The sequence below is a fragment of the Mus pahari genome, chromosome 6 (assembly GCF_900095145.1).
Source record: "Mus pahari chromosome 6, PAHARI_EIJ_v1.1, whole genome shotgun sequence".
Classification (NCBI taxonomy): domain Eukaryota; kingdom Metazoa; phylum Chordata; class Mammalia; order Rodentia; family Muridae; genus Mus; species Mus pahari.
The window spans coordinates 86399294-86412598 of NC_034595.1; the positions used below are offsets into that span (position 1 = coordinate 86399294).

General features: G+C 48.4%; 1 protein-coding gene across 2 annotated transcripts in view; it reads right to left on the minus strand.

Moving 5' to 3' along the window:
• The window catches only part of Rcan3 (RCAN family member 3), a 19353-nt gene extending 10279 nt beyond the window's left edge, over positions 1–9074 (minus strand). The window contains exons 1-2 of one of the 2 annotated variants that reach the window (XM_021200415.2): positions 8849–9074; positions 803–1039 (exon numbers count right to left, since the gene is read on the minus strand). In XM_021200415.2, coding sequence (XP_021056074.1) covers positions 803–997 — 195 coding nt within the window. In that variant the 5' untranslated portion in view covers positions 998–1039; positions 8849–9074. Of the gene's footprint in view, positions 1–802; positions 1040–6449; positions 6532–8848 lie in introns of those variants that run through there. The other variant, XM_029540368.1, reaches the window with a different exon arrangement.
• Between the last annotated feature and the right edge of the window lie 4231 nt (positions 9075–13305).

The following is a 13305-nucleotide window of genomic DNA, read 5'->3' on the forward strand; positions in this document are numbered from 1 at the left end:
GAGGAAGAGGAGGAGGAGGAGGAGGAGGAAGAAGAAGAGGAAGAAGAGGAAGAGGAAGCAGCAGCAGCAGCAGCACTTGGAGGCTGGGCGTGGTGACATCCTATGACATATCCTAGCATTCAGGAGTTAGAGCTGAAGGCCAGTCTGCACCACACAGCCAATCCCAGGCCAGCCTGGGCCACACAGCCAGTTCCTTCTGGGCTACAAAGTTCTTCTGTCAAACAGTAGCATGTTAGGCAAAGGCAGAATTAGTGGAGGGAAGAAAGGTACCCAAGAGCAGAAACACATCCTGTACACAAATAAAACGTGCTAACGAAACACATTCTGTATATTGAATATCTTCAAGTAAAATATTTAAATAGCTTTTCTTCAATTCTAGTCTTCAAAACTCCATGAATAAATGAATGAATAAAAAGTGCATTCTTAAGCCAGGTAGTAGTGGCACACGTCTTTAATCCCAGCACTTGGGAGGCAGAGGCAGGCGAATTTCTGAGTTGAAGGCCAGCCTGGTCTACAGAGTGAGTTCCAGGACAGCCAGGGCTACACAGAGAAACCCTGTCTCAAAAAAAGCAACAATACAAAGGGGCATTCTCTGCGCCCTGATTCAGAGTTCACTAGTTCATTGCGAGGACTGGCTGGGAGGACTGGCTCTGAACTATGCCTGCCGGTGGCACACTGCGACTCTCCTAAGGCACAGTGAGGGGCCAGCGTGGCACACACCATGTATGTAATGTCACAGCTCAGGGGCCAAAGCCATCTTTGCTTCCCACGGTGTGAGCACAGGGACAGGGTACGTGCCTACCTTCTGCTCTTGGACCTCAAACACCGCTTCATGGACACTGCAAGCGAAAAGCGAGGTGGGCAGGTCGCTTAGGTCCATCATCTCTTCCAGTTCGTCCTCATTTTCACCGAAGACCATCTCCTCTTCCTCCTCCTGGTCGCTGCTACAGAGGTCTGACTGGCTGTCATTCCAAGATTTCAGGCTGTCTCGGAGCATCTTCTCTGTGGGTAAAAGTTCTAGGATGCCTGCCAGATAGTGCTTAAAAAAAAAAAAAAATCGAGAGGTGAGAACTTGAAGGCTTTGTAATATGGCACTCAATCTATTTCTCAAGACAGCAATTCATCAAGCAAAACGATGTAATCCAGGAAAGATCAATCAGTATTTAAGTTAGCTCCAGCTCTCATGAGTGAGTTTCCTGTCTACAAATCTGATTTGCTTAGCAGATTTTATGGGACAATGAAATACAAGGCAGGAAAAAAAAAAAAAAAAAGCAAGTGCAGGATGGAAAGGGTAATGGGAGCGATCACGTCAACATGTCCTCGAGTTTACAAGCAGAGACAGGGAAGGTGGGAGCCAGCGAGGCCTTCACATATTTGTTTTGGGTTTTAGGTGGCAAACACTGGAAGTGGCCCAGCAGAATCACACCCACACGATCTGCTCACCATCTGCACCCTGAGATGTGTCTGTGAGGCTCTGCCTTTCTTATCCAGCCTGGTTTTTCTGAGCAGACTCTTAAGTTATTAAGTCGCTTAGGCCCCCTTTAAAAGGTGTTCATGAACAAGCAATGCAAGCTGGGCAGTGCTGGCACACACCCTTTAATCCCAGCACTTGGGAGGCAGAGGCAGGCAGATTTCTGAGTTCGAGGCCAACCTGGTTCACAGAGTGCGTTGAAAAACCAAACCAAACCAAATACAAAAACAAACAGACAAAATACGCAATGCAAGCACATCCAGTCACAACTGAAGCTGGGAGGCAATCCAGGGGATGCACTTAGTCAGAGGCCTAGAGCTGATACTGTCCCTCTGTAAAATCCGGGGACAGAATCTGCCTGTGTCTGGTGCCCTTTGGACATAATGTATTTCAAGATGGTGGTGGCATGGGACTGAAGAAAGCCCAGGGGTGGCAGGGACACTGAGTGGCCATGGTTATTATGTCTGTGCTTCTGAGCTCCCCCTTCATTTGTGAGGACACAAGGCTGTAGGTACATTGTGGATACATTGTGCACATACACTACATTCCCTTCTGGTTACTGACTATGAGATAGAAATAGCAGAGCCTCCCATTATTCTAAAGCAAGTATCTATACCTGTTTCTGTCACTATCTGGGCACCTACTGCCAGGCACTGGGGACAGCAGTGCAAACAGTTCTCCTGTAGGTCAGCCAGTCACATTCCGCAACAGGCTTCATCCTACTGTCTGCTACACTATCAAATTCTCCAACACTCCTCTTCCATGGCACACAAGCCTGTTCATGTTGGGGTCCCCACGTCTGCTCTGCCTTGCCTCCATCCTCCTGCCCACTTCCTGGAGAGAGAAGCTTGTCCCCTCCACTGCACTCACCCCATGGCTTAGTCTCATGAGCTGGCTGCCAGTTTCTCTTGGCTTCAACTCCCCTCACTACTGACATGAAGGTCCCTAGGCCCCAGAGCCCCTTCCTTCACTCCCGGCCTCTCCATGCCTCTCTGGGGTTTCAGCGCAGTCCGCTCTGGAGCCGTTGGCTTCTTAGTTCTCAGCTTGGTGTCCCGATTCTGTCTCCCCAGGTAGCAGTACCACATTGCATCTCACACCATCGCTCCTAAGCCATGAAACACCAAAGTCATGGGGAAACGAGAACTGGATCTGCACTGCCCAGCATGGGAAGTATGGAGATATACCATTTCTCCAAGAAAGTATGAACCGCCTCTTGGTGGCTCTGCCCTCTACGACTGATAGCCACGGATCCACAGATGACCATATTTGGGGATCAGAACCTTTCCCCTAGATCTACACTTAGATATTTAGCTTTGTGCTAAACATATGTTTACCCGGATAGCCCAAGGTCTGACAATTTTTAGCTGATCATATTAATTATATTGCTGTGCCCGAGCCTTTGGGTCTGAAGAGAGGCCCCCAGGACCACGTCTCACTGTGGCTGTTATGAGGGAGAGGTTGGACTCTCCCAACACTGTGCTCCCTTCTCTGCTCCAAGCTTACTTGACTGTTTAAAAATCGCCCTTAGCTACCAGACTCCCCAGGCCCTCAAATTCCCAGGCCTTCAAATCCCCAGGTCCTCTCACAGTTTCTGACTCACAGCTGCTTGGAAAGGGCAGCCGGACAAAAGCAGACAGCACCGAGCTTCATGTCACTGGCTTGTCAGCACCGACAGAAGAAAACTGGAAGGAATTAGAGATGGGCTCCCAAAGAGATTGTGGAGGACGTCCTCAGGAAAAGAATGGGACACAGCCCAGCACCAAGCATGTGTGCACAAGGTGAGGAACAGAAATGTCCAAAAGCTGTGTGGCTTGGGAAATGATGTAACCAATCTAGTTTATCCTTGACCACAGTGGGTTCTTTGCAACTTGTCTATTAGAGGCATTCTCTGTTTCTGTTTTTTATTTCCCCATTTTTATTATTTATTTCCCTTCTTAAAGGATATGAGAAAGTTGGGTCTGGTGGTCCATGCCTTTAATCCCAGCACTCAGGAGGCAGAGGCTGTTGGATCTCCGGGGATTCTTGACCAGTACCAGGCAGGCAGGGCTCCTTGGGTCAGAGGTCAGGGAGGAAAGCCAGCCCATTTTCAGCCTACACATGTGCAGCACAAAGGATTGAACCCTTGGCCTTGCTCATGCTAGACCATACTCTACTACTGGGCTACAGCCTCAGCCCCAGTCTACTTTTTACAGCTATTTCTTTTTTTCAAGGTCCTTCCTCCCATATGACAGAGAATGACATAAAAACAGAGCATAGGGAACAATCCTTTGCTTGGTTTAGAATGTTGTATCTTCACTTCCTGCTTTTCTACCTTCAGTGTGGGTTAATTTTCCTTTGATACAACTTCGAAAAGAAAGGATAAAACTGGCCTTGGGCATGGTGGCTCATGCCTGTAATCTCAGTACCCGAGAGGCTGAGACAGGAGGACTGCCACGAGTTTGAGGTCAGCCTGGGTTAAACTGTGAGTTCCAGGCCTGCTCGGGTTACAGAGAGAGGCTGAGACAGGAGGACTGCCACGAGTTTGAGGTCAGCCTGGGTTAAACTGTGAGTTCCAGGCCTGCTCGGGTTACAGAGAGAGACTGTCTTTATCTTGAGTTGCCCAAAAGCCTTTTAAAACTATTTACCAGTGATTACAAAGTACACTATCATACAAATACTCCCAAGCCAGCATGAAAGCAAGACCCCTCTTTTACACATCAAAACCCATCAATTTAACAAGGGTAAAACAGTATTGTCTATTTTAGTCTATATTCAAATTTTATTAATTATTCTAATAATGGCCACAATAATGGTTTTTTTTTCTCCAAAATTACTCATCTATTGTGGCACTAAGACGGACTCAGAGCCTCTTATATACTGGGCAAGTGCTCTACCACTGCGCTCCCTCTCAGCCCTCTGTACCCATATTTTGAGACAGAGAGACAGGGTCTTGTTAACCTGGCTCTGGATAACCCCTTTGGCCTAGACAGGCCTTCAAACTTTTTTTGAAAGTTATTTATTTTTATGAATATGTGTACACTGTAGCTGTCTTCAGACACGCCAGAAGAGGGCATCGACTCTCATTACAGATGGCTGTGAGCCACCACGTGGTTACTGGGAACTAAACTCCGAACTTCTGGATGAGCAGTCAGTGTTAACCACTGAGCCATCTCTCCAGCCGCCCCCTCTGACTTGAACTTTTGATCCTCTTGACTCAGCTTCCCCATTAGCTGGGATTACAGGCCTATCCCACCAAGCCCAGATCAAATTAGATGATCATTAAGTAATCTTGCTCCAAGACTTACAGCTTTATATTCTTAAAAAGAACAGACTGTGCAGACCCACAGGACTGTGAATGCATCTGATCAGTCCTCAGGTATCCCCAGAAGGGGTCAGGATCCATCCGCAGGACTCTGTTCAGACACATTACTCCACCTATCTGTTTCTGGTGGTGTGTGTGTGCCAGCGTGTGGCATGCTGTGCGTGAGAGTCAGAGAACAGCTTTCAGGAGTTGCTTCTCCTACCAAGTGGAACACAGACTGTGTTAGGCTTGGCAGGAAATGCCTCTACCCTTTGAACCATCTCACCAAACTTGCCTTGGTTTGTACTTGGTTCCTCAAGTGCAAAATGGAGATAACAATAATCTTTTACCCAATAAAGATGTTAGGAGATATAAATGCTAGTACTCAGAGTAACACTTCGCACACAGCCATGCTAAGCAACTATTTAACCCAAGCCTGATGTGAGTTTCCTTGGTGGTTGAAAGGAGCCCAATAGTACCAGAACTACTGTTAGAACTGATGTTTAGACTATAATGAGAAAGGGGAAAAAACCTGAGTAAATCACAATATAAAGGGAGAAAAACCCTAGCATTTTGTATGCCCTCAAGGAAAGCAGAGAGATCTATCAGGAAACTGAGCTTCCAGATAGCCACTGAGCTAGTTCTCTGCTTCTGGTGTAAAGACAGATTTAAAACAGCCCGGGAAAGGCCACCAGGCCTTTGTATGAGCCTCACAGAATTTTATGTCATACATAATCAGTCATTACTAGGTAGATATCGGCTATCTTGATGAAAATAGTGAGAGTTTTTGTTGTTCTTCTTCTTAAAAGCCCACACTGTCAATCACTTCAGAATCTCCTGACATTCTAAATGCATTTCAAATTGAAAAGAGAAGTATGGACAGAGATAAGCTAGCCTTGGTTTCATGAGGGCAATAAGCAAACACTAGAGGGCTGAAGCCGCGGCTCAGAGCTCCAGGCCTTGCCTGGCATCAGGAGGCCCTGGGTTCTGTCCCCAGCACAAAGGCTCTATTCCTGATTCCTGCAACTGTTGCAAGCCCCACCTGTGCTAATTGGGGCCTAGCTTCAACTCCAGTGCTTTCTGATTCCTGCAACTGTTGCAAGCCCCACCTGTGCTGGTCCCCACCTAGCATCATCTCCAGTGCTGCCCAGGCCCTGGCTGGCTTCTGGCTAATGGTTTCCTCATGCAAACATTGCGTGAGTGGGAAGCCTCCAAGGACCATGACCATCTGCTCTGCTGCACCAGCCGGGGGACAGAGCTAAGCCATCAGGGCTGAATGCCAAGCAATTTCTGCTGAGAAGGAAAAGGTGAATTCTTTCTCCTCTAGAATTTGTCAACAAAATATTATGTTTCCCAACTCCTGGAACATTCTAATCTCCTAGCCAGATTTGCTTGAAATGGAACTCTTGCCAACACTGGGGCTCTGGTCTATGGTGGTTCCCCTCCCATCTCTCACTCATCTCTCACCAAGCATTCTCAGGCTGGCCTCAAACTCAGAGATCCGCCTGCCTCTGCCTCCCAAGTGCTGGGATTAAAGGCGTGCGCCACCCCTGCCTGGCTTCTTTTTCTTTTTAGTAGTAGTAGTGACAAGAATCAACATAATAAAGTTGGTGGAACATTAATGTAAAATCGGTTATAGAGACTAGATTTTGGGAGATAGAGAGATGGATGGCTTAGCAGTTAAGAGCAAGTACTGACCTTGCAGAGGACGAGAGTTCGGTTCCTAGCTCCCACCTCTGGTGGTTCATAACCACCTGTAATTACAGTGCCATAGGATCCAATGTCCTCTTCTTGACCCCACAGATATGTGCTGATGTGCATAAACTCACACACAGACACAACTGAAATAAATGATTTTTAAAAGTTATCTTTCTGGTGCTGGAGAGATGGCTTTTGCTCTTGCAGAAGACCTGGGTTCAGTCCCTGGCACCCACATAGGAGCTCATAACCTCAGGATAGCCAATGCCTGCTTCAGACTTCTGAGGACACCAGGCATGTCTGTGGCTCATGGAACACGCAGACAAGACACTCACACACACAAACCTTTAAAAACTTAAAAATTTAAAAAAATAAATCTAAAATAATCTATAATTGTCCCTATCACTGGTGACATTCCTGCTCTGTGTGTTAGTATGAGAAAGACAAAATGGAAGCACTGCCTGTCAGGGCTGTGGAACGTAGCTGACTCCGTTTGGTTTGTTGCATGTAACTCAGACAACCGAGCAGAGCCGGTTCTTTCCAGGGCGCTGCAACCACAGCTCAATGGCTAGAGGGGTTTGTTTCTCTGTTTTCATATTGAGGATTGAACCTGGCATCTCCAGCATGCTGGTCAAGGGCTTTACCACTGAGCTACATCACTCCAGGCCAGGTTGAGCTTTGTGTAGGTTTTTGGAGCTGGGCAGCAGGTCTGGAGCTCTAAGTCATACATACTATCTTCATGCCTGTCTGCCCTTTTGGACCCACACTTCCTGTAACATCATGCAGCGTTGCTTCTCGTGGGTTAGTGAACACTCCAAGGTTTTAAAGCCTTAAAATATAGCATGATTGAATAGTTCAAAAAAAAAAAATTAGATCTGTGTTCCCACAAAGCACTAAAAGCTTCTCTCTTGGAAACTGGTTGCCAATGAAGCAAATGACAAAGCTGGAATGAAGGGTAACAGGATACTGACTTCATCGTTTTCATAATCCTCCCACATCCATGTATAACTGAACGCTAATGTGAAATCCCCATCAAAATGAACAACTGTGCATGTTGCATAAACACACAGACTCTGAGACTTAATATAGTCCTCAAATTCTGGCTTTTTACTTACTTACGAGTATGTGTGCGCTGACATGTGTATACATGCATCAGGCGTGTGCGTAAGCCCTCAGAGGTCAGACGAGGGGCGGGATCGCTTGGAACTGAAGTTACATATGAGTGCTAGGACTCAGACCCCAGTTCTGTGCAAGAGCAGTAGGTGCTCTTAACAGCAGACATCCCTCCAGGCTATTTTGTTAACATATATTTATTGAATGTTTATACGTGTGTTTGACTGTGGCCTCGGCAACACTCAGGTATTGGTCAGAGGACAACCTGCAGAAGTTGGTTCTCTCCTCCTGCCTCTTAGATCCCTGGGATCACCGAACTCCAACTGTCAGGCTTGGCAGCAAGTGTCTGTACCAGCTGAGCCATCTCACAGGACTAAATGTTGATATATTGGACTAGAGGTAATGGCATTGTGTTAAGACAGGTTTTATTTTGTTTTGCTGCACAGGACCTTATTATGTAGTCCAGACTAGCCTCCCATTTGCTAATATTATAAACGCGTGCCACACCCAGTTCTTAAAATAACATTTTAAAGTAATCGTTAATCACAGCTACAGATGGTCAATTACTTCTCTGGCCAACTAGTAGATGAGAGACTTCTACGAAAAGTTCAAGTAAATGTATTGTACTAGATAGCCTTCAATATCGGGATGTGAATGGTTTTTTTAGTTTTAAACCCTACAATAAAACATCACTTTAACATAATCCTAGTTTGAATCTGAAACATGGACGTGAGCCTCTAGAATCTTAATCCCCAGAGGAGATGATAAGATTTCGCACGGAAGCTGGAACCCGGCAACCTGGAAACAGACAGCTATTGAAGGCGCGATGGTTCAAGAGGAAGTGGACAAGTTTGCAGATGCCAGGGAAGCAGAGAAGCGCGAGGATTCCTGCATCCTGGGGGAGGGGAGAAAGGAGGGGAGTGGGGCTTCCACCTGCTGCCAACTCCGTTTTACTAGCCACACCTTCCCTTGCCCTCGGGGGCAGGTTGGGCCTGACATCTTTTAAAAAGTCAAACTGCGGGTGGAGAAACTGCCGGTGGAGGAGAAAGGACCTGGGGGCGAGGGGTGTTTTGGAGGACGTCACCACGAAGCTGCTGGGGGAGATCCTGGGGATCAGGCGGTGGGTCCTCAGCAACGTCTAGGGGGTCCTGGAGGAGCTGTGCAGCTGCTGCTGTAGCTGAGGCTGCTTTAACTTTCAGGGGTCCTGGTGATCCATCACCCAGAGCGGGTGCAAACCTGTTCCGAGCCGCCGCGATCCGGCCCCACCCTGCGAAGGGGAGACTCACCTGTGCGCTCGTGGGGAGAGGCCCGAGGGGGGGTGCCCACGAGCGCGGCCTGGGGCGGACAGACCCTCACCACCCGGAGCCACCACGCCCTCGACGCCGGCCGCAGCGGCCGCCTCAGCCGGCGACACGGGCGGTGACCTGGGGCCGAGCGAGGTTGCCGGCGTCGCGCGCGCTCCCGGGCCCGCGCGCCTCGCGCCCTCCCCTGGGTTCCTCGCGCCCCGCGGGCGCGCTGCGCCGGCGCACAGACAGGAGGGCGGGGCTGACAGCTGGGTGGGCGGGAGTCGCCGGGTGGTGGGCGGGATTCTGGGAGGCGGGGCGGGTTCTGCGCGCGCGCGTTCGCCTGCTCCTCTTGGCTGGCTGGCACTGGCTCTAAGGGGCTTGGGCCAGAACCCTTAGGGCAGAGGTTTTACGCGACCTCCAGAACGGGACCTTTGGTGACCCCTTGGTATCCGCCGTCCCCCAGAAACCTTTGCTCTCTCTTTTTGTTGGCCTCACGTGACAGTGACAGGAACAGCTAGCGGGGATACTAGGAACCTTCTCAGGGCGGGTTCCTGTGAGCTTCACCCGGGGTAGCCTTCTAGGAACCTGGCAGCCGGATGTGCTCGACCGCGCCCCGCAGCCCCCGTCTCCCAGTAGAGGCGATGGCGACGTGGCTGTTCTGTGGGTGTCACCAGGTGTGTGCCTGCGCTCGCCCCACCCCTCCGTCCATTGCACCCAGCACAGATGTACAATATTAATGATATTTGCGTTTGCCTTTCCACACAATCTTGCTTGTCTCCCTTGGAGATAATGGAACATTAATTATGTCTAGGTCGGGGTTTATGCTAGTAGTAGCGCCGAGGCTGGCTGGCATTTTAATTTTAATTGCTGTCGCTGAGACCTGCCTGTCAGGGAGTTGTGCCTTCCTCCAGCTCACAAACTGGATGAACCGTACAGAGATGGAGAACTCTCAGCTCCTGCTAGAAGGAATCTGCTCTGCTATCCGGACCATATGGCTCAGTGCTGAGGGTACTTGCTCCCAACCCCGGGCCCACGTGACGGAAGGAGAGAACTGCAAGTGTTCTCTGACGTCCACACGGCTGCCCTTCCGAATAATAAACAAATAATAAATAGAAAATAAGCGTTTAACACTTACGCAACAACATTCGTAGGACAAATGAAACAAGGGGATCAAAGTTAAAGACACAGTGTTGTCATTCGGCGAGAGTCATGGGCACAAGATGCAGGGTGTAGCATCCTGGTCAGAGTGGCTCCCATAGTGTCTGTCCCCCGCAGGGTCACAGAGTTGTATCCCTTTTGCTTTAGGAATTTTTTGCAGCTTTTCCAGAGGCTCCTGATCAAACTTGACCTAACACGTTAAGTTCTTCACTTTTTTCATCAAAGAATAATGGAGAGTGACTTCTATACTCCCGTCAGGAAGCATAGAAATGTTTCCCCTCTGAGGTGACTCAGTTGGTTAAATACTGGGTTCAGTGAGAAACTGTCCCAAAATAAGTAATAAAAAAGTAAATGTGGAACAGTTGAGGAAGACACCCAAGACCAGTTTCTGACCCCAACAGTCATATGTGCACGAGCGAGCGAGTGTGCACACATACACAGACATGTATATGTCGCACATACATGATGGAGTTCTAAGTCAACGTGTGTGGGAACTGCTGCATTCTCTACCCCTGCTCAGGGATACAAGAGATCTAGGAGCCTAGGCAAGGCTCTGAGCCGTTCTAAGTTAGAAGCCTGACTCAAGCTTGCATACTTATTTGTGCTGGGGGTTGAGCTCGTAAGGGACAGATCAAGGAGCCTACCAAGAGAGGAGACAGTGGTTGTGAACTGTTACATGTACCAGTGATGTGCTGGCAAGTAGAGAGAAAAGGTACAAGTGTCTGGGGAGGGCTTCTGTAGGTAGTACAGATGGGAGGGGGCATTGCACAATTAGTGACCGCAGGGGCACATTGACATGTAGACAGACAGAACCATATCTTTCCAAGTCTTACTGGTCATTCTCTCTCCTCTCTCCGTCCTCCTCCCCTCAATCCTCTCCCCCAACCTCTCTCCTTATAGTCCAACACATGAAGCACACTGGGTGATGTGCACACTGGATGACGTAACAGGAAAGCCCGAGGCTTCAGGAATGGCTGAGCCCAGGGGCTCAAGCTACACCACTGGCTCTTCCCCCTTTCTCTCCATCTCTTTAACTGTTTTCTTCCTCCATGCTGTTAGCAAAAGTTTCACCCAGTATCTCGCTGGTGTAGGTTTGGTTATGTAGCATCTTCAAATCTCTCTCTTGAGATGGGGCGTGGAATATTCCAACAGTCTACTTCTGGGTCACAGCGTTCAGTCTCAGGCATGAGAAGCGGGAGAGGCGGGTTCTTGTGCCAGGAAGTTTCTGCCTGGTTCCTCCATCATTGGAGTTTCTGATTTGCTCACAGAGGGGCTGACCTGCGTACACTGCTTCCATGAGCCCCATGTATTCTGGCTCAGGTGAGGCATCCCAGAGAGAGTAGGCCGAATGGAACACAAAGGTCAAAGGTCAAAAGGCTGACGTCAGACCTGCGAGTCTGCCTTCACTTCAAAGGAAGAGTTGTTTGCCTGTATTGTGAATGAGACTGAGATCAAGAGATTGAGAGACCAGGAGCGGAATCTTCCACATCCTTCCTCTTCCGGTTGCATCTGGCAAGGTGATGGGCATTGTGGGTAAGGAATACTTGCTATGAATGAGCTCAGCACGGACTCCCATTTCCCAGGGCACCTTTCCTAGCCTCATCTCCGTGGTTTGGGTTACAGGCTGAGAGAAAATGATCTCTTGATCCATTGAAACTGGGGCTAAGGTTGATAAGCGGTCCCTGTCCCACAAAACTCAAGGAGTGCCTGTTAGTCGATGCCTTGATACAGCTCCTGCAGGAAAGTTTCCGGATGTGCGATCTCATTTCCAAATTTCTCATCCAATGTGCATGGCTTAAGCAGCCAATACACGGAAAGTATCCTTGATGGGTCTGCTGGGAGAATATAAAGCCTGTGGCTATCTCTAGAGATGCTTTGCCATTTTTTTTTTTTTTTTATCAACCAAATGGACGCCTAACCGGTGTCCCGGAAATTCTACTCCTGGATATATACGGAAGAGAAATGTCCGGCTCCCCTCCTCCAAATAAAAAGAAAGAATGAGGGTAGGGAGATGGGTCAGCGAGTAAAATATTTATTGCCCTGGTGTGAGCATTGCTGTTCTGATCGATCCTTCATTTACACTCGTGAGAATTCTGAGGGGGCGTGGCCCTGACCTGTAAGTCCACCACTTACTGAGGACTGAGACGGAAGATCTCTGGGGCAAGCTGGCTAGCCAGATCAGTTGTATTAGGTGAGCTCTCTGTTCAACTGGGAGGCTCTGCCTTAGTGAGTGAAGTGAAAAATTGAGAAGACTTTGATGTCCCTGGGACTTCCCAAACACAAGGAGGAATTTGTGTGCACGCCCATGAATACACATGCAAACACCCCACACCTTTTTTTTTTTTTTAAAGATTTATTTATTTATTATATGTAAGCACACTGTAGCTGTCTTCAGACACTCCAGAAGAGGGAGTCAGATCTTGTTACATATGGTTATGAGCCATCATGTGGTTGCTGGGATTTGAACTCTGGACCTTCGGAAGAGCAGTCGGGTGCTCTTACCCACTGAGCCATCTCACCAGCCCCATCTCACACCTTTTATTTTTATTTTTATTTTTAAAGAGACTTGTCTAAGAATTCTCTGGGTGTGTTTACCCATTCATATTATCTCCAGGTTGGAAAGATCTCATATACCCATCAGCTGAAAGATCATGTTTTGGTTCTTTTAGTTGACTGACAGAACCAAGGTTTTTTCTTGTCTTTTCTTTCCTACTCTCTCTAGCCCAGGCTGGCTATGAACCCAGCTGATGATGGCCTTGAACTTTTGATCCTCCTGCTTGCTCTGTTTCACTCCTGGGATGACATTTGTGTACTAGCACACCTGATGGGTGACTCGATGGGGGTGGAACTCAAGGCTTCATATATCTAAGCAAACACTACCAACTGAGCTATATATCCCCAGTCCCCGAGTTAATTTTTTTTTTTTTCTTTTTATCCGGTAAGGTGTGGACAAATGGAACCTGTCTGAACTGTAAGGCCCGCTCTTTGGCTTTTGCTGTTCCTCTGTTGCTCTATCTAGCCTGTGAACATGGCAGCTGGAATTGCAGCAGCCATTATGGACCAGGAAGTAACTCTGAAGATGGCAGTGGCATGTGGGATGTTAGCTTCAGAAGAGAAGGGGGTCTAGAACAGGTATAGGATTGGCCCGTTTGATGAGGTGGCCCCGGCTCCTATAACAGTATCTGGTGCTGGTAAGAATAAGGAATCAACCACAGTGGAAGAAAAAAGGGGAAGGAGGAAGCTGCAGCCGCTGCTGCTGCTGGTGTGTGTTTGTGTGTGTGTGTGTGTGTGTGTGTGTG